General features: G+C 33.2%; 1 protein-coding gene across 2 annotated transcripts in view; it reads left to right on the forward strand.

Moving 5' to 3' along the window:
- Window positions 1-1,331: 1,331 nt before the first annotated feature.
- Window positions 1,332-23,043, forward strand: part of CFI (complement factor I) — a 39,877-nt gene continuing 18,165 nt past the window's right edge. The window contains exons 1-8 of one of the 2 annotated variants that reach the window (XM_051964814.1): window positions 1,332-1,514; window positions 3,956-4,226; window positions 8,045-8,192; window positions 13,397-13,575; window positions 15,523-15,636; window positions 16,796-16,906; window positions 18,745-18,768; window positions 22,755-22,781. In XM_051964814.1, the coding sequence (XP_051820774.1) occupies window positions 1,458-1,514; window positions 3,956-4,226; window positions 8,045-8,192; window positions 13,397-13,575; window positions 15,523-15,636; window positions 16,796-16,906; window positions 18,745-18,768; window positions 22,755-22,781 (931 nt within the window). In that variant the 5' untranslated portion in view covers window positions 1,332-1,457. The remainder of the gene's footprint in view (window positions 1,515-3,955; window positions 4,227-8,044; window positions 8,193-13,396; window positions 13,576-15,522; window positions 15,637-16,795; window positions 16,907-18,744; window positions 18,769-22,754; window positions 22,782-23,043) is intronic. The other variant, XM_051964815.1, reaches the window with a different exon arrangement.

Below are 23,043 nucleotides of genomic sequence, written 5' to 3' on the forward strand. Positions count from 1 at the left end.
GATAGCAAAGAATAATTAGGAAAAAGACTGATACAAGAGATATTTGAGTTTTAATCACAGTGAAGATCAGCACTATACCAAGCTAAGATAATTGAAAATAATTTTTAAATTTTTCAGTGAAAATTTTGTCCATGCCTCATCTCTTTTAGTACATGCATTAAAAATTAAATATAGCTAGATAGATGATGGATGGATTGAAATTAAGATAAATACATAAAGATAAATATAGGTAAAAAAAAGATAAAGATAGATAATAGAGCAAGATGATCAAGAGCTAGAGATAAATGATAGGATAGCTAGGGATAGAAGTAAAGAGAGATTGATAAATGATAGAGATGATAGTAGTAGGTGATAAATGATAAACAGTTATAAGATATGATTTAGAAATGACAGATTTATGTCTATATAATAAAAATATTCAAGTTTTATAATTTTTTAAAAATTAAAACAATGATAGTTTTTCAGAAACTTCCTAATTAACCATCTGAACCCTACCCTCATTCATCTCTATTCTCATAGTTAAGAGTTAAGAGACTTGAATTCTGATTTCTTCTAACTCTAGTATACCAGAATTTTTTAAGTTGGAAAGAACTTTCCTCATGAAACTTGTCTATAACATGCTTTGCTTAAACATCTAAGGCAATGTGAAGATCACTTCCAATGTGAAGGACATTCCATTGCATTTTTGGACAGTTCCAATTATCATGAAGTTCTTCATAACATTGATTAGAAGACTTTTTCTTCCTGTAACTTCCATCTGAGTTGTTGTGAAGATCAAATGAGATAATATCTATAAAACACTTGTAACTATCAAGAGCTACATTAATATAAGGTACAGAATAACAGACAACCCTGTACTAACAGAACAAAGACAACACTGGTTTCTCAAACCTATGCCAATAGAATGTAAATTCTTTGAAGTCTTGCTAAGATTTAAAATATGTGACAAATGATAAGTTTTTACTGGATCTTATTTACTGGCATATTCTTTAATATAATGAGCTACTTTTCTTCCCTTTTTATCTGGGTCTGCATGCTCATTAAACCTCTTACTAATTTCATACTATGAGGTAAGATGGAAAGATAAGAATGAAAATAGGAAATGCTTGCAAATGGATGCATGGGGGAAAAAAAAAACTGCCTTAAACTTAATTTCAACTTTATCTTATTAGTTGCTGAAATATTGTTCTCTAAGAGGGTAGAAAAAAATAAACTGCTTTTGTAGGAAGTGAAGTTCCTATTGGTTATCAACCTTACTGTTTATTTGGAAACTTTTTTTTTGGTTTCATTTACGGTAAAGCTTATCTGATAGCAGCCAACTATTTGAGAGTTCAAAAGTACACAGTTCTTATATAAGGTTTTTTTTTAAATATATTTTTTCTAGAAGTTAAAAATTAAAAACAGAAGATTCATGGTGGAAAAGAATCCTAGACACAAAGACCATTCTACTCAACAATATGAAATTAGTTCATTATCTTCTCCTATTTTTGTATATTGGTTTAAGTTTTTGTAAGGTAAGTAGTTTATTCTTTCTGAAAATGTTTTCTTTTAAAAAAATATGCAAAATATTTTGAATACTAGCAACAAGTCTTTGAATTTTAGAATGTTCAACTAACAATACTTATAACAATATTAAACTAAATATAAGATAATTCAAAAGCCTAGAAGCAGATTTTTAATATGTATTTTTAAAAAATAACATTGTAAATGTTACAACATTGTAAATATAATTTAACATTATTATTAATTTCAGTCATCAAATTTTAATACACTTTAGGTATATAATGATCATCAAAATGCTTTAAAGGATTTAAATATAAATTACAATTATTTTTCATAGCTTATATGTAGAAAATTAGGACAAATTATATGGATGCAAACTTATAGATCATTCATATCAATTACCAAATTTTAATTATTTAATTGATTTACTTCTCAAACATTAATTATCCTGTTTGAGGATTATAGAGAACACAAACTTTAAAACATGGCCTCTATCCATGCATCTTCCACACTGATATACCTAAAGCAGTAGTAGCTAATTGCTGTTGATACTAGAAAGAACTAAGTTCAGTTCTCACCTCTCAAAAGTAGTAGAGTGACCTTGGAGAAATAAATTTATCTATCAGTACTCTAGGCAAGTCTAAGATTATAAATTGCAGAAAAGACAGTAGCCTGCAATGATAGAATAAGTTTTCTCACTTGGATTTCCCTATACCAGTGAAATTACCATCTCGCCTTATCTTTAAGCAAAATTCAGACCATGTTATTGCCTCTAGAATAAAACAGATTCTATCCTTTTGGAATTTGTAAAAGCTTTCATAATCTGATTCCAGCCTATTTTGCCAAACTGGTTACATAACCAGTGCCATAATTATTACATAAATAAGGATTTAGTATAATTTATTATATTTTATTTCACCTTCGGTAGCCATCAGATTTTCTTTTGTAAGAAGGGGCCTTTAAAATTATAGTGATGGGGCAGCTAGGTGGCGTAGTGGATAGAGTACCAGCCCTGAAGTCAGGAGGACCTAAATTCAAATGTGACCTCACACACTTAACACTTCCTAGCTGTGTAATTCTGGGCAAGTCACTTAACCCCAATTGCCTCAGCAAAAAAATAAATTAAATTAAATTATAGTGATGAAATAATAATGAGAGCAGGGAATAGTTCATTTAACTAAGAAGAAATCATCAATTACCCTTCTGGCTACAGAAACCAAATCAGCTTCTCCTTAACTCAAGCCTCTTCTAAAAGAGAGTGGATTACAGCTTAATGGAGATACTATTGTTGAGTCCATCTCTCTTTGACAGGCAAGTGAATGGAAATGCCCAGTTCCCTATAATTCACCAGCCTACTAATGACTTCACTTTTAGATTCACTGGAACTGGTCCACTTTTGTTTTGTATCTCCAGCATCCGCACAATGCCTGGTACACAGTATATACCTAATAATGGCACAGCATGATCTTACTCCCTTACGTTACCTGCCTCCCAGTGTCCTGTCACATGACACTCTTTATCTTGGGCCTATCCTCCACCAACCACTCAAGAGATCTAAGTCTTTTAGAGATAAGCTACTCCTTCCGATACAAGTGCAACCACGACCAAACTGGCTTCTCTGTCACTTCCCCTGTCTCCCCTAAAAGTTTTTACCCTAGGTAAAGGAATTCCTGCTTACTATGGAGAAATCAGCATGAGGGCAAGTTGGGAAATACAAAGACAAATAAGCCAATTTGACCGGAAAAGCTGCAATGGCTTAAATATTGAGTATAAGACACAGATAAGATAAAAGAAGTAATTTTTAATAAGATTAAGCAACAGAAAAATATTTTAATTTTTTTTCTTGTAAGGATATATTCAAATTTAAGAACTGTAGCAATTTATTTCTCCCTTAATGTCAAGTTCATAGATTTCAAGCCAAAAGGACTTAGCTTGTGTTCTAGGAAATAGCATTCATTTCCAGTAAAAACAAGTATTTGTTTAAAAGAGCCCACATTTTCTTTCTCCTTTTTTTGGAGGGGAAAGGGTATCTTGAGCTATGATATGCTAAGTGTAAGAAACTCCCAGTGTAAAAAACTTTATTAGCAGATTAGCTATAATTTATAATCTTTGAGAATTGTGTGGGGTCACTGAGAGTCTAAATGATTTTCTCCTGATCATATAACCATAGAGGCAAGACTTTAAATCCACATCCTCATGAAATAAAGCCAGCTGTCTTTCCACTTCACTATAGGAACACTAAAAGTATTACACAAATTAGCTTAGAAACATATTTAAAATAAATACCTTAAATTAGTTGCTTGAATTTTTAGAAAATGCTAAATATTGTCTTGTCATGAGCATAGTTTCAAATAAAAGAATTTTATGTTGGTTTTAGAATCATAGATCTCATCTGTATTAAAGATCTTGTTTCCTTTATGATGTCAACTTAATGCCTATCTGTGTTTTATAGAATCCAACACTAGTTGAAGAAGATCTTCTAGATGAAAAATGCTTAAAAGAAAAATACATGCATCAATCTTGTGAAAAAGTCTTCTGCCAGCCATGGGAAAAATGTATTGAGGGAAGTTGTGTTTGCAAACTTCCTTACCAGTGTCCAAAGGCTATTACGTTGGTGTGTTCAACTACTGGAAAAACCTATAATAATTACTGTCAGCTAAAGAGTCATGAATGCATTTATCCAAAAACAAAGTTTTTAACTAATGGAACTTGCACTAGCCAAGGTAGGAAAACTTAATATTCAACATAAAAATAGTTTTCAGGAACTCCTCTCTCTCACTTGGGATAAGGGAGTGGGCATGCTAATGATTAGGGACAATTAACAGACCAATATAAAACATCAGTGAAGGGAAAAGGGAATGTTAATAAAGATAAAATAAAATGTGCTGAAGTGAAAGCTATGAATTCATGGAGGACTTGTAGGCTAAGTAGAAAGTTGGTAGTCATAGTACAAAGTGGCATTAGAAAATGTCTATATAAAGATAATTTTAGAGAGGCCTGAAGAGACTTAAGAAGTGATGCTAAGTGAAATGAGCAGAAGTAGGAGATCGTTGTACACAGCAATAGCAAGATTATATGATGATCGATTCTAATGGACATGGCTCTTTCCAGCAATGTGATGATTCAGATTAGTTCCAATAATCTTATGATGAAGAGAGCCAGCTACACCCAAAGAGAGGACTGTGGGAACTGAGTGTGGACCAACAACATAGTATTTTCACTCTTTCTGTTGTTTTTTACTTGTATTTTGTTTTCTTTGTCAGTTGTTTTTTTTCTTCCTTGATCCAATTTTTCTTGTGCAGCAAGATAACTCTATAAATATATATGCATATAGTGGATTTAACATGTGTTTTAACATGTATTGGATTACTTGCCATCTAAGGAAGGAGATAGGGGGAAGGAGGGGAAAATTTGGAACACAAGATTTTGCAAGGGTCAATGTTGAAAAATTAACCCATGCATATGTTTTATAAATAAAAATCTTGAATTTAAAAAAAAAGAGAGAGATTTCACAGGTAGAAAGAAAGAAAAAAGAAAATGTCTGCATAGAACAAAAACAACAAAGTACCAAAAGAAATATATATCATAAACTTTTGTGTCTTGTGTCAATTTGAAGCTTACTATGGTATGTGGTTGTGGTGTCCAAAATTGTTCACTGCAAGAAAAACCACTGAGGTAGAATTCCAAGCCTAGTAGTGTGGTGTTTTTCTTCTTTAAAATATAATATAATGGTTCTCTCTGGAAGAGAGCAGGTTTCTCGGGCAGGTTTTCTGAAGGCAGTCTTAGTTTCAGTTAAAAGTAATAATCACCCAAATGCAGCCAGCTGGTAAAAATGCAAACATTTATTTTCTCCTTCCAAAACAGCCTGGTTAGTTGAGACCTATCTCTCTGCTTGGTTCTAAGAGCATTTGCAGCTTTGTCCTTTGCTTCTGCCTCTGCTTTCTTCAGCTTCCAGCCAGCCAAGTGGAAAATGGAATGAATCTCTCTTGCCTCTGAGAGAGGGCTTCTGGCTCTCAATCTCCCAGAGTGCTCTGTGTCTGTCCCAGCATGCTCCTCTCCAATCTAATTCTGCTGAACTCTGAGAGAGCCTCTGTCTGTTTCTTATATATGATCTGAGAGAGTGGGATTATGGGTTTCTCCCAGAGTGCTCTCTGGCCCTGAGAGCTTCAAGGGAGGTGTAAATTCAGATATCTCATATTAAACCCTGAAATCTTCCAAATGTGTGAACTCCAATGAGTACTTAAATACTTCTTGCTTATATGAGCTCTCTAAAAGTGTGAACACAAGCATTGTATCAATTAATTCTACTTAGTACCTTGTTTCAGGTTCTGGCCCAAAACATCTCTTTGTAAGATCAGATCAAGGATACTGAACCATGCTAAATTAGATAATTATTGTCTCTATCAACTCTAATGACTTAACAGTTTGTAAAGATTCCAACATAGTAGTACTTTATTAAAGGATGTTTCCCTCTAATGAAGTGGCCCTCAGATCTTCCTCACAATCTGAGATGCCCCCTTTCTCCAGGTCCTTAGTTTTTATTGATTGATATTTAGAGACGCAGAAGAGACAAAATAAAATACAAAATCTAATTAATTTCAACTTTCTAGGAGGAATCAGAAATGATGCATTAACATGGGTAGTCACAGGATGGGTAAGACAAGGAAGGGTCTTCTCCACTAATTGTTCATAAGATGAGCCCCTCCTCATGTTGAGCAAGAGAGGATGGTTCAGAGGTACAAAAAGAAGTTGGGGAAATTTTCATATCACATTAGGACATTCTACCAACACTCAGCTTAGATATGCACTCCTCACCCAAAAGGATATCAGCATTCTTGTTTGTTAGGTAAGTGAACTTTAAAACATACTTGAGCTTTATAAGAAGTTATTGACCAGTGAACTTAAAACTTGTAATTTAAAATTTGGAATCTATTATAAGAAAGTATCTTATTTAATTATCCTTAAACATAATATATGTAAAATATGTTATAAAATATTAGTTAACTAGACTGATTAAATATATATTACTATTTCTAGATAAGTGTAATGCTAATCATTTTCTCTTATGGAATCACTCTAGACTTATTACTGATTAGAGCAAAATAGGGATCTGAATAAAATTATCTTTGTCATGGTGTGACATATTTGCTTAAATTTTTGCCAGTCTGATTTCTATCTTTCTTAGCTGTCAGTCAGCTCTTGTCCCAGTATCCTTGATTTTAATGAGCACTATAGTGCAATGTTCATTTGCTTTTGAGTATTACAAACCTTATTTGTACCACTCATCAACTTTTTCTACATTTCAGCCCATATGAAAAAATTTGATGAATTGTATATTGTCATTTTGAACTTATTAAAATTTCATTGTTGTAACAAATAAATGTAGTCTAGCAAGGTATCTTCTTTCATTCTTTAATTTTTTTTGTGTGTGATATATACTAATGTAGCATATAGTACTTGAAAAATATATAAATTTGTTTTATGTTTTTCAGTTTTTTCAGCAGTTCTTATAAAAAGAGTCATGTCCACAAGACAAGTAAGCTTGTCTTACTGAGCTTATCAAATAGTGATCCATTCTTGGTTATTCACTTTTCCATTTTAAAAAATAATACTAAACTAACAACTAACTAACTAATAATCATTTTTCATGATTACTATTTTGTGATATTATAGTTTGAAGTCTTATAATGTTAAACCTGCTTTTTTCTTTTTAAATTGTTGATGTTTTGTTCCTTCAAATTAATTTTATTGTTATTTTGTCAAGTTCTATGAGTAATTCCTTAGGTAACATCATTTTTATTTTATTGGTATAACCCAGCCATCTATACTGAATAATTCTTTAGCTATTTAATATTTAAGTCTTGTTTTATTTTTGCAAAGAGTATTTTGAAGTTGCATTTATATAGTGTATGTGTATCTTGGTAGGTTAAGTCCAAATATTTCATATGTAATGAGTAAAGTAAATGGGTAAGGCAAAGGCTAAGTCCTTGGAGCTTTGCTGTACCTAGTTCCAGCTTGTGTGGAATCTTGGTAGACTTGCTGCTTTGTATACTTACACATAAGCATCCCCTTTCCCTGCCCCCTCAAAAGTATTTATAGGTATCATCTGACAGTTTTCTGGTAGCTTATGGTATAATGATGAAAAAAAAAATTTTGGCTTTTGAGTTGAAACTGAGGGCATAATAAAAGGTTACAGGAGTGTAAAGCACTGGGACAACTCCTTCACCTACAGATACAAAAATGAATGGGTGCCTTTGGATCTATTAGATTTCTTCTTTCCTTATCTTAGATGAAGTATCTTGAAATGGGAATACTCAGATAATCAGGAGAACAGAATATCCAAGGTACCACTAACAATTCTAATCCCTAGAATCAATGGCAATAAAAGCCATATCTGATGAGGAAATCATGCAGCAGCCTGGAGGAATGTCAGCCTGGCTGAGCAAGGAAGTAATTCCTCATTAGTTCTACCCCAAAACTTGGTGGTGACTCAATGGAAGTGAATGCTTTGGCTTGCTAATTGACTGGATTTCTTTTTTAGGCCAATTTGATCTTTCTTTGAAGTATGGAAATACAGAGTCAGAGGGACTTGTTGAAGTAAAACTTGGGAATGCTACATCATTCATATGTAAAAAAAATTGGAGCATAATTGAAGCAAATGTGGCCTGTTTATATCGTGGGTTTAAAGGGTAAGTGCATTAAAAAAAATTATAGAATTATTATTGTTTCACCAATTTTAGTTTGTGGCTCCATTTGTGTATTTACTGATTTTCTAATTTGTGGTCACACACCTTATGTAGTAATTTAATATTAATTACCTAACTGTCATATTGTTCTTTTAGGTTTTGTTTAACTAAGAAAAAAAAAAGGGGGGGGGTTTCCAGCTCTTCTTTCTTCCAAACCTTTAATACATCCAGAGAACTTATCTACATGTTTGTAGGTTTCTTGATACACCATCTAATTTTTATTCATTCATTTCTTTATTTTAAACTTAAATATAAAATAGGAAAAAAAATTACCATGTGCACAGCAGAATATGAGAAGATTCAAAATTCAAGCAATAAATTTCCATTTCAAGAAAGTCTTTATAATAAATACTACACTTTATATTCTGAGTTGTCCTTTTTTTTTGCTTCCATATAAGTTGTCTTTTGTTTTCTGTTGTATAGTTTTTATTTTATTATTTTTTCCCTTCCTCCCCCTACCTCCCTTAAGATATCTATAAATACACACATACACACACACACACACACACACACACACACACACACACACACACAAATGTATATTCACAAGCATAAACATAGATTTAATTAAATCCATTTTAGCTTTAAATTTGGCTGAGATCATGATGACTATCTCTGATTTTTTTTACATAATAAATTCTAGTTTCTGCATCAGTTCTTCCACCTCCATCTCATAAATACTCTTTTTTACCTTTTCCTACATGATTTTGCTTTTTAGAATCACAACATACTCAGTTCAATATAGTGAATATATATGTGTATGTGTGTGTGTGTGTATATATATACATATATATACATGTGGATATATATATATATATATATATATATATAGTGTGTTTGTGTAGTTTACATTTCCACATGTAATACATACACAGTTTGTCTTTATTAAGTCCCTTGTAATTAGTCTTTGATGTTTACCTTATGTTTCTTTTGGATCTTGCATGACAGATTTTCTATTAAGTTCAGATCTTTTTGCAACAAAATCTTAAAAGTTTGGCAATACATTGACTATCTTTTTTTTTTTCATTCAGGAACATGCTTAACTTTTCTGGGTATGATATTTTTGACTACAACTTCAGTTCTTTTGCTCTTCCATATATAATGTTCTTAGACCTATGGTGTTTTAATGTAGTCATTGTTAGGTCTGATGTGACTCTAATCATGGCTCCCCCATATTTGAATTGCTTTTTTTCTTGTTGCTCATAATATTTTCTCCTTGACTTGGGGGGTTCAGAATTTGGCTATGATGTTCCTATAGGTTTTCCTCATAGGATCTCGTTGAAATGGTGATTAGTGGATTTTTTTTTTTTCTATTTTTCCTTTTTGTTCTAAGACTTCAGGAAAGTTTTCTTTAATTTCTTATAATATTATATCAGGTCTTTTTTTGATCTTATCTTTTATGGAGTCCTTTTATTCTTATGTTTCCTCTTCTTGATCTGTTTTCCAAATCAATTGTTTTTCTTATGAGATGTCTCATATCCTCTTCTTTTTTTCATTCTTTATATTTTGTTTTATTATTTCTTGGTCTCTTATAACTTCATTGGCTTCCCAATTCTAATTTTCTTTCCTCAGATTCTGGATCTCCTTTTTCTGTTATGACTTTCTTTTCATAATCTTGTGTTTCTTGGATTGGTTTTTAATTTTTCTTCAGTTTCTCTCATTTGCTTTTTAAAGTCTTTTTTTTTTTTTTTAATTGTTCTATGAATTCTTTTGGTGTTACTCTTTGGTGTAGGAAACATTTTTTTTTTTTTTTTTTTTGCTTCAGTATCCTTCTTCAAAGGATATTGCCATCTTTTCTATTCCTATAGTAACTCTCTATGGTTAGGTCCTTTCTCTTTTTCCTGACCATTAAAAAAAAAAAATTATAGTAGCTTGTTACGAGGTGACTTTAGTCACCTCTGATTCTGAGGTGTGGAGGTCTGTCTCAGGTCCTCCTTTAATTCTTCCCTGTGGCCTAGAACTGAAACTAAAAACTCTGCCAGCTTGTAAATACCTAAGCAAGCAGAATTCCTGTGCCAGTGCTTATCCACTTACCATACCTGTGCTGGTTCCTCCTTGCCTAGAGCCACATCTTAGCAGCATAGGTTCCCTCAACCTTCCACAACTCAGACCCCAGAGTCCCCACTTTGTAGGACAGTGAAAACTCTTGTTTTTAAATTACTTACATTTACTCTAAGCCATTATTTTATCTTGTTTGTAGGGGAAGTCTGGAAAACCTGGAGAATTCCTGGCTTATAACCACATCTTCCCACAATCTTCTCCCTTTCAACTATTTTAACATTTTTCTCATTCATGTTCTCCCAAGTGAGTCAAACCAGAGTTGTTACCTCAACCATTACATACCCTCAGACACAGATGGAGATAGACTAGGAATAGCAGCAGTCTCTGAACCACTCACAAATAGGAGACCCATTGTGCCAAGCGAGTTGAATTATTTCCTCTACCTGTTAGAACAACTCTTTCCTCATGAGATAGGTAAGAACCTTGAGCCCAGCCTCAGGTATAGCAACACCATTTCCAGACCAATTACCTTGCTTCCATCTGCCTTTCCCATAACTTCTATCCTAGCCATCATCCATCATATGTCATCAGTGGGAGCAATTCTTATGAAGATATGACTTGATAAATTCTTTCAGGTGCAAAGCCACCTCCTCAGCAGCCAAACCTAATGAAGACTTAAAAAGCCAAAGTCCTTGACATAGTCAAATCTTTCAACAGGTAATAGGAAGGGTCAAACCTATTATATTCTATGACATCTTCCAATATTCCTTCCTCCAAGGATTCTTTAGTATCCTGAACCAGAGCCCCCATCTATTTTGTTCCCCCAGTTTTAGGACCTCAGTAATTAAATTTCCTTTCATTGAACCACTTTACATGGTATTAACTTTTGCATTGGAATTTGGTTGAAAAGTATAGTAATCATTAATCATACAAAAATGTAATTATTTTCTTTAGTACCTTGGGGGGGTATGACCCTGACCCATATCACTTCAGTCTCTGGAAGAGAAGAGGGATTACACTCCCACCAAATTCAAGTCCAGAACTCCATTGGGCTAGTCTTAGATCTTTGCTCATTAGAGCTTCCTTGCTAAGCTAACGGCTATGCCTGGTCTAGTTATTTGGACTCCTACAAACTGAATTTTCATGATTTGAGCTCCTGAGTTGGAGACTTCATTCCCTGTAACCAGAATAGAAAAGTTCACATGTGAAAAGAACAAAACTCTAATCCTGTTTCTTGAGGTCACGAGTCCCACATGAGAGAAGTGGTGACCCTCAGGCCTTCCCTATTTACTACATAGTATCACCTGTTGTGAGTGAAGGAGACCTTCATCTTCAGATGCAAATGCAAGAATATCTCTCTGGACCACAGGGCATACCAGTGGATAATTTCAACACATATGAAGCAACTCCCTCAGAATTTTTCATATAAGTAATACTATTTATGTGGTTTAGGCATATGCTAAACTCCCATTATAAACCTTAGAAATATATATGGTTTTATCCATGGTTTATCCGTGACGAAACATGGTATAGACTTAGAGTGCAGATTAAGGGATTTTTGTTTTTGGACATTGCTATTTCAAGAATTTGTTTTGCTTGAATATGCATATTACAGATTTTTTTTCCTTGCTTTCTCAATGGGTGAAAGAGATAGAGGAAGAAAATTCAGAAGTGAAAATTAAAGTTGATCTTATTCTTAAAAATCAGTTCACACTTTAATTTTAACTCAACTTAAATCACCATACTTTTCACATCTTATAATTTTCAAAGGGCTTTCATACATATGTAAATATATAAATTTTCATTTGATCCTCTTAACAACCTTGTGAAATCAACAAAGAAGTATTCATAACTTTATTTTACAAATGAGCAAACTAAGTCCTAGAGAAGATTAAGTGATTTGTCCAAAATGTAGTTCTTGAATGCCAGTATTTCAAGGCTATAACTCTTTCCCCTATACTATGTAACTCTTCTGGAAACTTTTTCTAAATATCATGTAGTGTATATTGTATTTAACATATACTTTAACATATTTAACATGTATGGGACTACCTGCCATCTAGGGGGGAGAGGGGAAAAATTGAAACAGAAGTTTTTGCAAGGGTCAATGTTGAAAAATTACTCATGCATATGTTTTTTTTTTTCCTTAGGTCTTCTTAATTTCTTTCTTTTTTTTTTTCCATTTTAAATTTTTATTTAATAATTACTTTATATTGACAGAATCCATGCCAGGGTAATTTTTTTGCAACATTATCCCTTGCACTCATTTCTGTTCCGATTTTTCCCCTCCCTCCCTCTACCCCCTCCCCTAGATGGCAAGCAGTCCTATATATGTTGGATATGTTGCAGTATATCCTAGATACAATATATATTTGCAGAACTGAACAGTTCTCTTGTTGCACAGGGAGAATTGGATTCAGAAGGTATAAATAACCCGGGAAGAAAAACAAAAATGTAGATAGTTCACATTCGTTTCCCAGTGTTCTTTCTTTGAGTGTAGCTGCTTTTGTCCGTCATTTATCAATTGAAACTCAGGTCTCTTTGTCAAAGAAATCCACTTCCATCAAAATATGTCCTCATACAATATCGTTGTTGAAGTGTATAATGATCTCCTAGTTCTGCTCATTTCACTTAGCATCAGTTCATGTAAGTCTCACAGTCCTCTTTGTATTCATCCTGCTGGTCATTTCTTACAGAACAATAATATTCCATAACATTCATATACCACAATTTACCCAGCCATTCTCCAATTGATGGGCATCCATTCATTTTCCAGTTTCTAGCTGCTACAAATAGGGCTGCTACAAACATTTTGGCACATACAGGTCCCTTTCCCTTCTTTAGTATTTCTTTGGGATATAAGCCCAATAGAAACACCATGCATATGTTTTGTATATTAAAAGCTATAATAATAAAAAATCCTTTAAAAAATAAAAAAAATGTCATGTAGTGAAAATCAATGTCATCCAAACATTTAGACAGTTCAAAAACTGATAGTTTAATTAATTGGATTAATTAATACAAAGTAAGCAAGCTATCCTCAACTGTTTTACTTATTCTCTCTCTGTCTCTGTCTCTCTGTCTCTCTCTCTTTCTTTCTTTGTTGCATGTTATATTTACTAATTTAGTTATTTATGTCCCTTTAGAGGAGCTGTTGATTATAAGAAAACATTTAATTTCCCTGATGATGTTGATGGCAAGATCACTGACTGTTTAGAAGCAAATTGTAGAGGATTGGAGACTACTTTGGCAGAATGTGTTTTAATAAAAAGAAAGGCTAATAGCAAGGATTTGGCTGGTGTAGTATGTCATACGCAAGAAGCAGGTTGGTACAACATTTACTTAATATTCTTATCATATTTTACCTCTAGTCCTTGATTCAGAGGCAGCTAGGTAGTTCAGTGGCTAAGTCTCTGGGCCTGGAGTGATGTGACCCCAGGCAACTCATAACCTCTGGTTCATCTAAGTTGCCTCATCTGTAAAATTGAGAAAAATGGGGCACCAATCTCTTAAGAAGGTTAAATGAGATAATCATTATTTATTTAGCACAGTGTCCAGCACATTTTAAGTGCTATATAAATGTTATTTTAATCAATCCATTACTAAAAATATGTACTCTAAGCTCAGATGTAAGATGCTGGCAAAAGCAAAATTGGCCTTTAACAATCATAAATAAAGAAATTGATGATGTAAATTTCAGAAGTTAATCAATCAATCAGTCAATAGGAATTTATATACTTACCACTATAGGCCTAGGACTGTCCTGCTCCTGTGTATGCAAAGACAGTCAAATAGTTGCTTTGAGAGCTTACATAAATCAATTAGCCAATCAATCAGCTATCTATTCACCTACTATGTGCCAGGCATTGTGCTAGATTATGAAAAGCCAAACAGAGGATTTTATATTTGATCCTGGTGAGAGCCATTAGAGTTTATTGAAGATGGGGCTGACATAGTCAGACCTATAGGAAAACCAATTTGACAGCTGAGTGGAGAATGAATTGGAAGGGATAGGAAGTCAACAAGAAGGCTATTGCAAAAGTCAAGGCATGATAAGATAAAATAACATAGAAAGCACTTTTCAAAACTCTGTAGCTTTTTAAAATTTCTGCAAAACTCTAAACTTTTGTAAACCTACTTTTTGTCAACCTATGCTACTATTACATGAAAAAGACAACATGTATGCATATGGGTATATACATATATACAAAAACATTTGGAAGGTAATTGTTTTTGGCAGAGGAGGGCACTAGAAGACAAGAGCTCCATATATGAAATGATATTTGAGCTACTCTTTGAAGAAAACTTGGATAACAAATATGATTCTTTAATGTTTCTATAGCCTCTTTCTTCCAAGATATTCCCAGAAACCTTCAATTACCATGCAAATACCAATTTAAATTTTTTGCTGGAGGGATAGTATTTAAATCAAGGCATGAATATCATTAGCCCAGCTTGGCTACTGTAAGAGACAACTATTTCCTTCCATTCTATGTTCATGAGATAAAATATCTTATGACAAGAAAACTAACTCAGCAACTCTGCTACTGCAAATTAATGTGGGTAGATTCCTTGGCTAATCTTTGTGCTCACTTGATATAGCAAAGTACCTGTTGGCAAAGTTTTCTTATGTGCTGAGGCTTAGTGCCTGGGAGCTTTTAAATGTGACTAAATTTAGAGACATTATCTAGGTTTTGGAGTAGCTTTGGTATTTGTATGATAAAGCAGAAGTAATGGTATCCTCTGAGAGAATATCTGTGTTGTCACCTGAAAGGAAAACAGAGATTTTTAATAAAGAATGAGAATTAAGATATGCCATCATCTAGCAGTAAGTTTAATTTGCACTTGATTGTAGAAGCCAAGCCTTTCCTCAGAAAGTAGAAACCTTTAACAATTTTCTAGATTGAGTTTCATTTCATAGTACCTCACAGAAGACATTTATTTTATTCATTGAAGACAGTGTGTGTAGCACAAAAAGGGCTGTATTTGGATTCAGATATCCTAGTTCAATTCCTGATTCTGCTTCTTATCAAAAAGAAGCCACCAAATCACTCTAGGCCTCAGTTTCCTTGTCTGTAAAGTTAGTGGATTGGACTAGGTGAGCTTTGAGGTCTCTGCTAGCTCTGTATTTATGCTTGAACTTCTTAATTATACTGAAATTCCAGCACCTTTGTCACTTGATGAATATCTCATTTTTATTCCCAAATTAAATGGATAATCCAAGCACCAAGTGAATAAATGTTGAAGGAAGTTTTTCTTAATCTTTGTTTAGTAGACCTCCTCAGTGATTCATTCCAGTGTGTCAATGGGAAGTATATTCCACAGAAGAAAACTTGTGATGGCATCAATAATTGTGGAGACCAAAGTGATGAGCTATGTTGTAAAGGTACAAATGCATATAACTTTTAGAGCACACTTTACTAGGTAGAAGTATAGGAGTACATACATGTATAACAGGGATTTTAGATAGATCTGAAATATCCCCTATCATTCTGCATTTCCTTAAAGAATAGATTTCAAACTTTATAAGCATTACCATGGTTGGATATTCACACCATCCTTCTCCAGTTTCAAGGAAGTGATTGGGCTTGGATTTATAGTATATCTATTATATGTCTGAAATCTGTAGTTTGTATGTATATTCTTTTTTTAGGGGGAGAAAGTTAGTATAAAAGCCATTTTCTCTAGTCATTTGGAAGCTAACACTTTAGTTAATCTCGATCAGTTTAGTTTTCCTCCCACTAAATGTTTTATTAGACAAAATAAATCATAGTTAGCAAGCAAATTTATTTGCCAAAGAAATCAGTAACTCAAGGAAGTCATCCAGATTAGTTTAAGCAATAGAACACTATAAGTTAAAAGGTTCTGTGACCTAGGATTGAGATAAAATTTCATCTCAACTTAAGAATGATCTCATACCATGAGTTCATCGTTACTGGTCTCTAGAACATCAAGTACTAAGAATGTTGAGGTAAATCAAGAGGTAAATCTCTATCCTTTCTTTCTCAGAAGTCTCTCCATCAATCTAGTCACATTTATATATATGTATATACACACTCATATGTGTGTATATACATATCTAGGGGAAAGCGGAGATCATAGGACTGTCCTTCAAGGTACGGCTAAACCAAAACCTACCCAGAAGTAGACCTGCACTGATAAGATTGTGAAATCAGTGTAATAGGAGTTTTGGGGATGATGTGAATAATAGCTTTTTCTAAGAGCAAAATGCTATATAATTTTTTTTTTCAATTCATGGAATCTTAGAGCAGGAAAGGACCTTAGCAGCTACAGAGTCTGACCCTTGCATTCTATAGAATGAGAACCTGATATCTAGAGAGACTAAAGAACTGTTTACGATTACATAACTTGTTAGTAGCAAAGTCAGTATTAGTATTTAGGTTACTTGCCTCCTTGATCTAAAAGAAAGTATAAATTCACTTGAAAATCATTTTCTTCAATTTTAAGAAATGACAACCCTTTGCATATCTATAATATATAACACACATGTAATTGTATACACACATATTTTGTTTTTCTTACAGGGTGTAGAAATGGAGGTTTCTTTTGTAAATCAGGTGTTTGTATACCAAAAAAATATCAATGTAATGGTGAACTGGACTGCATTAGTGGAGATGATGAAGTGAACTGTGAAGGTAATTTGGAACTTTATAATCACTTACCTGTATTGGTCCTTATATAGGTCTCATCTCTAAAATAAAACTACCTCTGAAAGGAAAATAATTTGTGTACACTAAAAAAAAAAAAAAAAAAAAAAAAAAAAAAAAAAAAAAAGGTTCAAGGAGATATCCAGAGAGAAAATAAAGTTTCAAAGTTTATATATATAGAAGAAAGTCAACTCTCCACCATGTCACTAATATCCAAGGTTTGTTTTTTCTGCTTGGGTCTCTCCCTGAAGAGGATCTGAAACTTTTGTGTGTGTGTGTGTGTGTGTGTGTGTGTATGTATATATGTGTATATATATATATGTATGTATGTATGTGTGTATGTATATATACATATATATACATAGTACACATACACGCATATATGTATATATACATACGCATACATATATATATGTATATATATATATACACACACACACAGAGATACTCTGGGTTCCATATCCAAACCAGAATGGGAAGCTGAGAAGGAAGAGGTATAATCTATATTTAGATTAATGTGATATTCTGCTTTATCTGTCCAATATAGGGATTCCCAAACTTTTATTATTTACATGCACTACAATGCTCCCTTATTTTTCCCATTACCTTGAAATTTTTGAAAGCAAGAACTTTTTGTCTTTATATCCCAAATGCTTAGCACAATGTCTAGCACATAATAAATGTTAATTCATTAACCTGAGTTAAAAAAAATGTAGTGTCACTATCCAAGGGGCATACAAGTAAATATTAAAATGTCAAGATCAGCCTGCTCTTTGCTTCCCAATACATGGACTGGAGAGATGATTGGAATATAATTACTGTTGCAAACATTTTCTTCATGATAGGTATGCCTGGATGATTGTTATTGATGTTTTTGTACTAATTAGAAGTTGGCACCTTCAGTATGTGAGTGTGCTTAGCAAAATTTCATTTCTCAGAATTAGTAAAGTTTAAATTGAAGCATGCTGGTAGGTAGAATTCAAATATCCTTCCATGTTCCTTCAAATCAGTCCTTATGCCATTTCTATCCTCTGGATTATAGCAGAGGAATTCCTAGAGATAAGGACAAAAATAATTTTTTTTCCATTTTTTCTTCCTACTGGTAAGACAGAATTTCTGGCTGTTAAAACTACAGCATTTGAGATTGTCCATTCAAGCCCAGCAAAAATTGTTTTTGTTTTATTCTTAAAATATAAATAATTTCAAGTCAAAGTTGTAGGTATGTGCTTTGTTAGTTTATGAGAAATAATAAGCCAGGGGCAGCTAGGTGGTGCAGTGGGTAGAGCATCAGCCCTGAAGTCAGGAGAACCTGATATCAATCAAATAATTAAATCATAAATAAGAATCAAATAATTAAAGATATCTGAAGTTGATTATCACTACCACTAATCCAGAGAGAGATTTACCATTCTTGGGTGCAATCTGTGGCCCTTGCATATTGGCAGAGCTCTCATTGTTATACTGCCAGAGAAAAGCAAGGAAGAGCTGAAGATAGTCAATATTTCATATTTTTTAATAATGATGATAATAGCTGTTCCTTAGCATCTTCTGTAAAGAAAGAGCTGGGAAAAGGATGGAAATAATTATTAAAATAAGTTATGAATTCTTTCTGGGATTTCCCTTATCTGTTACACAGCCTTCATTTAGTAGTGCAGGTTATAAGTTGACTATATTGGTATACAACAGATTTTGTCATATCGTTAATACTGGACTATATAAATATATGTGAGTGTATATAATACTGATTTGGCATCATTTTTTAAAACATTTCAGTTTTCTTAAAAAATTATCTCTGCTACATTGAAATATTTGTGCTTTATTTCTAGATGTGGGGCACTCTGAAGTTCAAGGTAAATATTCTGATGTTAAGTCAAAAATATTTGAATTTAAATCCAACCTCAGATATTTACTAGCTTTGTGTCTCTGGGACAAATTATTGAACTGCCATCTCTTTCAGTTTCCTCATCTATAAAATGGGAATAAAATTAGTACCTATTTCTTGGAGTTGTTGTAAGGACAAAATGAGATTCCATTTATTTATTTATTTGTTGAGATTATATTTATAAAGCACTTTATTATTTTTTTTCATAAAAGTCATGTTGTGAAAGAAAACATAGATCTCCCACACTAATTTAAAAAACCCAAAACCTCAAAAAATAATAAATAAATTGAGGGGAGGGCAGAGAAAAAGTATGCTTTAATCTGTATTCAGACATACAATCAGTTTCTTCCCTGGGAATGGATAGTATTCTTTCATCACAAGAGCTTCAGAATAGTCATGGATCATTTTACTGCTGAGAATTGCAAAGTTATTTATAGCTCATCATCCTAGAACATTGCTATTACTTTGTATATACTACATTTCACTTTTCTTAAGTTCATGGAGGACTTTCCAGGTTTTTTTCTGACAGCATCCTTCTCATCATTTCCCATCGAACAATAATATTTCATGACAATCACATACCACAATTCATTTAATCATTCCCCAATTGAGAGTCAATCCCTCAAATTCCAACTTTTTGTCTTGAGAAGAGAGCTGTTACAAATATTTTTACATATAAATTTTTTTTCTTTAAAAAAAAAAAGCTTTTTAAAAATTTTTTGGCATTCATGCCTAGTAGTAGTATAGTTATATCAAAGGATATGCATGAATTTATAGAGTAATAAATATATCTTTTGATCATTTATCAATTGGGGCATAACTCTTAATTTTTTATAAATTTGACTCCGTTCTCTCTATATTTGAGAAATAAGATCTCATCAAAGAAACTTCCTTCAAAATTCTTTCCACAATTACTGTTGCTAATTGAATTTCTCCCTATGTATTCTATTCTCTCTCTTCTTTCACCCTCTCCATCCTCAAAAGTGTTTTGCTACTGACCACTCCCTTCCCCACTATATTCTTTTTCTTATCACCTTTCCCCTTTACTGTATTCCATTCCCCTCCTATTTTCCTTTAGGGTAAGATAAATTTCTATACCTATATTGAGTTAAGTTATTTGAACCAATTCTGATAGGAGAAAAGTTCATTTACTCACCCATTCCTCCCCCCCTCTACTATAAAAGCTTTTTCTTGCCTGTTTTTTTTTATTTTTTATGGCAGATAATTTACATCATTACACGTCTCCTTTTTCTTTCCTCCCAGTTTATTCTTCTATGTCACCCCTTATTTTCATCAGTTTTTAGATATTATCCCTTCATATTCAACTCACACCTGTGCCCTCTCTATATATACACGTCTTCAATATAATAATAATAATAATGAGAAAATTCTGAGTGATAAGTATCATCTTCCCATGTACAAATGTAAACAAATAAATCTTATTAAGTCCGTTATGATATAACTTTCCTGACTACCTCCTTATGTTTCTCCTGAATCCTATATTTGAAAATCACATTTTACATTCAGCTCTGGTCTTTTTATCATGAATACTTGAAAACCCTCTATTTCATTGAATTTTCACTTTTCCCCTAAAACTCAGTTTTGCTGAGTAGGTGATTCTTAGTTGTAACCCTAGCTCCATTGCTCTCCAGAATATCATATCCAAGCCCTCCCATTCTTTAGTGAAGAAGCTATTCAACCTTATGTTATCCTGATTGTGGTTCTACTATGCTTAAATGGTTTCTTTCTGGATGCTTGAAATATTTTCTTCTTTAGGAGGTGATCAGTGATTTCTTTCAATTTCTGTTTTGCCTTCTGGTCCTACAATATCAAGACTGTAATAATTTCTTGAAAGATTATCTCCAAGCACTTTTTTTTATTATGATGTAGATCATGTAGATCACATGTAGATCATAATTTTTAACCTATCTCTCCTGGATCTAATTTTTTAGGTTAATTGCTTTTCCAATGAGATATTTCACATTTTTTCTATTTTTTATTTTTTGTAATGGTTTATTGTATTTCTCATAAAGTTATTAGCTTTCATTTGCTCAGTTCTAATTTTTAAGGAATTATTTTCCTCAGTGAGCTGTTATGCTTCCTTTCCCAATTAGTCAGTTTTGCTTTTTAAGGCATTCTTTTTCTCATTAGTTTCTTTGTATTTCCTTTTCCACGTCTCTCAATTCTTTTCTTAATTTTTCTTCTATCTCTCTTAACATGATTTTCAAAATCTTTTTTGAGTTCTTCCATGGTCTGAGTCCAATTCTTATTTTTGACAGAGGACTTTGGAGTATGTGTTTTGATCTTCATTGTCACTATAGTAACTTTCTATCATCAGAAATTGTTTTTTTGTCTGCTCATTTCCCTAGCCTATTACATGGCTTTTAACTCTTTGTTAAAGTAGGGCTCTGTTTCTAGGATGGAGGGTATGTTGTCCCAAGCTGCAAGGATTTTGTACAGCTGTTTTCAGAGATACTTCTACAGACCTGACCACAAGTTATTTTTTCTGCCCTGGAGCTATTAAGAGTGCCCCACTGTAGCCGTAAGATCCATTGTGCTAAAGCAACAGGGTCCTGTTTTGCTAAAGGTGCTGGCACTGGAATTGAGATCACGGCTGGGATCAGGGCTTTGTTGGCACAGCCTGAGCTGGGGATTACACACTGGATTCCCACCCTGTTGTCACAGACTTTTTCTGCTGACGTTTCAAGTCCTGCTTACTGGCACGGGGCTGGGGCTGCGGCTGCACTGGCACAGCCTACAGCAGAACTGCATACTGGATTCCCACAGTGATATCACAGACATTTTCTGCTGACTTTCTAAATTGGCTTTAGTTGGAAAATGTTCTACTCCATCTTTTTGAGTGTTCTGATGCTCTAAAATTTGTTAAGAGTTATTATTCAAAGGAATTTTGAGAGGTTTAGGGGAGAGATTGGCAGATTACTTTATTCTGCTATCTTGGCTCTACCCTTGGGCAAGATAACTTGCCCAGCTACTTCTCTGGTGCCTTATTTGCAAGTAGGGAGATATCCTTAAAAGCTTAGCTTAAATATCTCCTTTATATGAGGCTTTCTTGGATCCTTTCTCAAACTGAAGTTGTCTCTCCCACCCCCCAAAAAAAATCCCAGTCATTTTGTATATGTTTTGTATATATGCTTATTTTTCTATATGTAGTCTCCTTTGACAAAATGTAAGTTCCTGATGAACAGGGACTGTTTTGTTTTTGTCTTTGTGGATTGATAGCTTGCGTGATACGGGAGAAAAAGGGTCAGTTTTGGTTCTTTTACTTTATTGGGCCTCTTGGTAAAGTCTGGAGCTTAAAATGTTTTTTCCTCTAAATCCAAAACTAAACCTGATATTCTAATATAGTTAAAACCACAACCAACTTGGCCAAAATGTCTGGTGATTTTTAATAATATTCCCACATTCAACCTTTTCTGGAAATAACTGCCTATGTAATTAGTAAATTCGTGAATTTTTGGACAAGGTAGGGGCCAGGGCCTGAAGAGCTGGTAGATGGATAGATTAGGGAATGTGTTGGACATGCTTTCCCTTCATTGCTTTAACCCTGTATGGGACCTTGTTTTTGACTCCATTCATCATTATCCTGGTCCTAATGAGCATTCAGGGGCTGTGTTAGTCCTGTTCTCCATCTGACTCACTGCTCTGCCAAACTCTTCTAGAATTATTCTAAAGCAATGCTAACAGCATTCCTAAAAGTACATCAAATACAATTTTCATTTAATATTGACCCAAATAATCCATTTTATAGTTTCTCTTGCCATTCTAAATAGTATAGAAAATTTGACAATTATAAATACAGTATTATTCCTCAATACTGTATTTTTCCTCAAATTTGGCTTGTATAAATCCATGTGATTTATAATTGGGGTCATTTTTCATCATATAATGTTATATTCTAATTATATATATTTCATTTTGCTTTATTATATCTAGACTTGATAGCCTCAACTTCAGTTCAAGGTAAATATTACATTTATTTCACCATTCATGGTACTAAAACCACCATTTTGAACAGTATTTGAAAGATTACACTATACATTGTTTTATATTATATAGATAGAATACAAGATGTATATATGAATGGATGGCTGTGTATATTTATCTAGAATTGTGTTTTCACTGATCTATTCTACCAGTGGAGATCAGCAACAATTTTGTAAGTCTTGCTATCTGGGTCCCTGAGAAATTTCTTCCTAACTTCTGTCTCCTATTTAATGTAGTC

Source organism: Antechinus flavipes, chromosome 6 (assembly GCF_016432865.1).
Source record: "Antechinus flavipes isolate AdamAnt ecotype Samford, QLD, Australia chromosome 6, AdamAnt_v2, whole genome shotgun sequence".
Classification (NCBI taxonomy): Eukaryota; Metazoa; Chordata; class Mammalia; order Dasyuromorphia; family Dasyuridae; genus Antechinus; species Antechinus flavipes.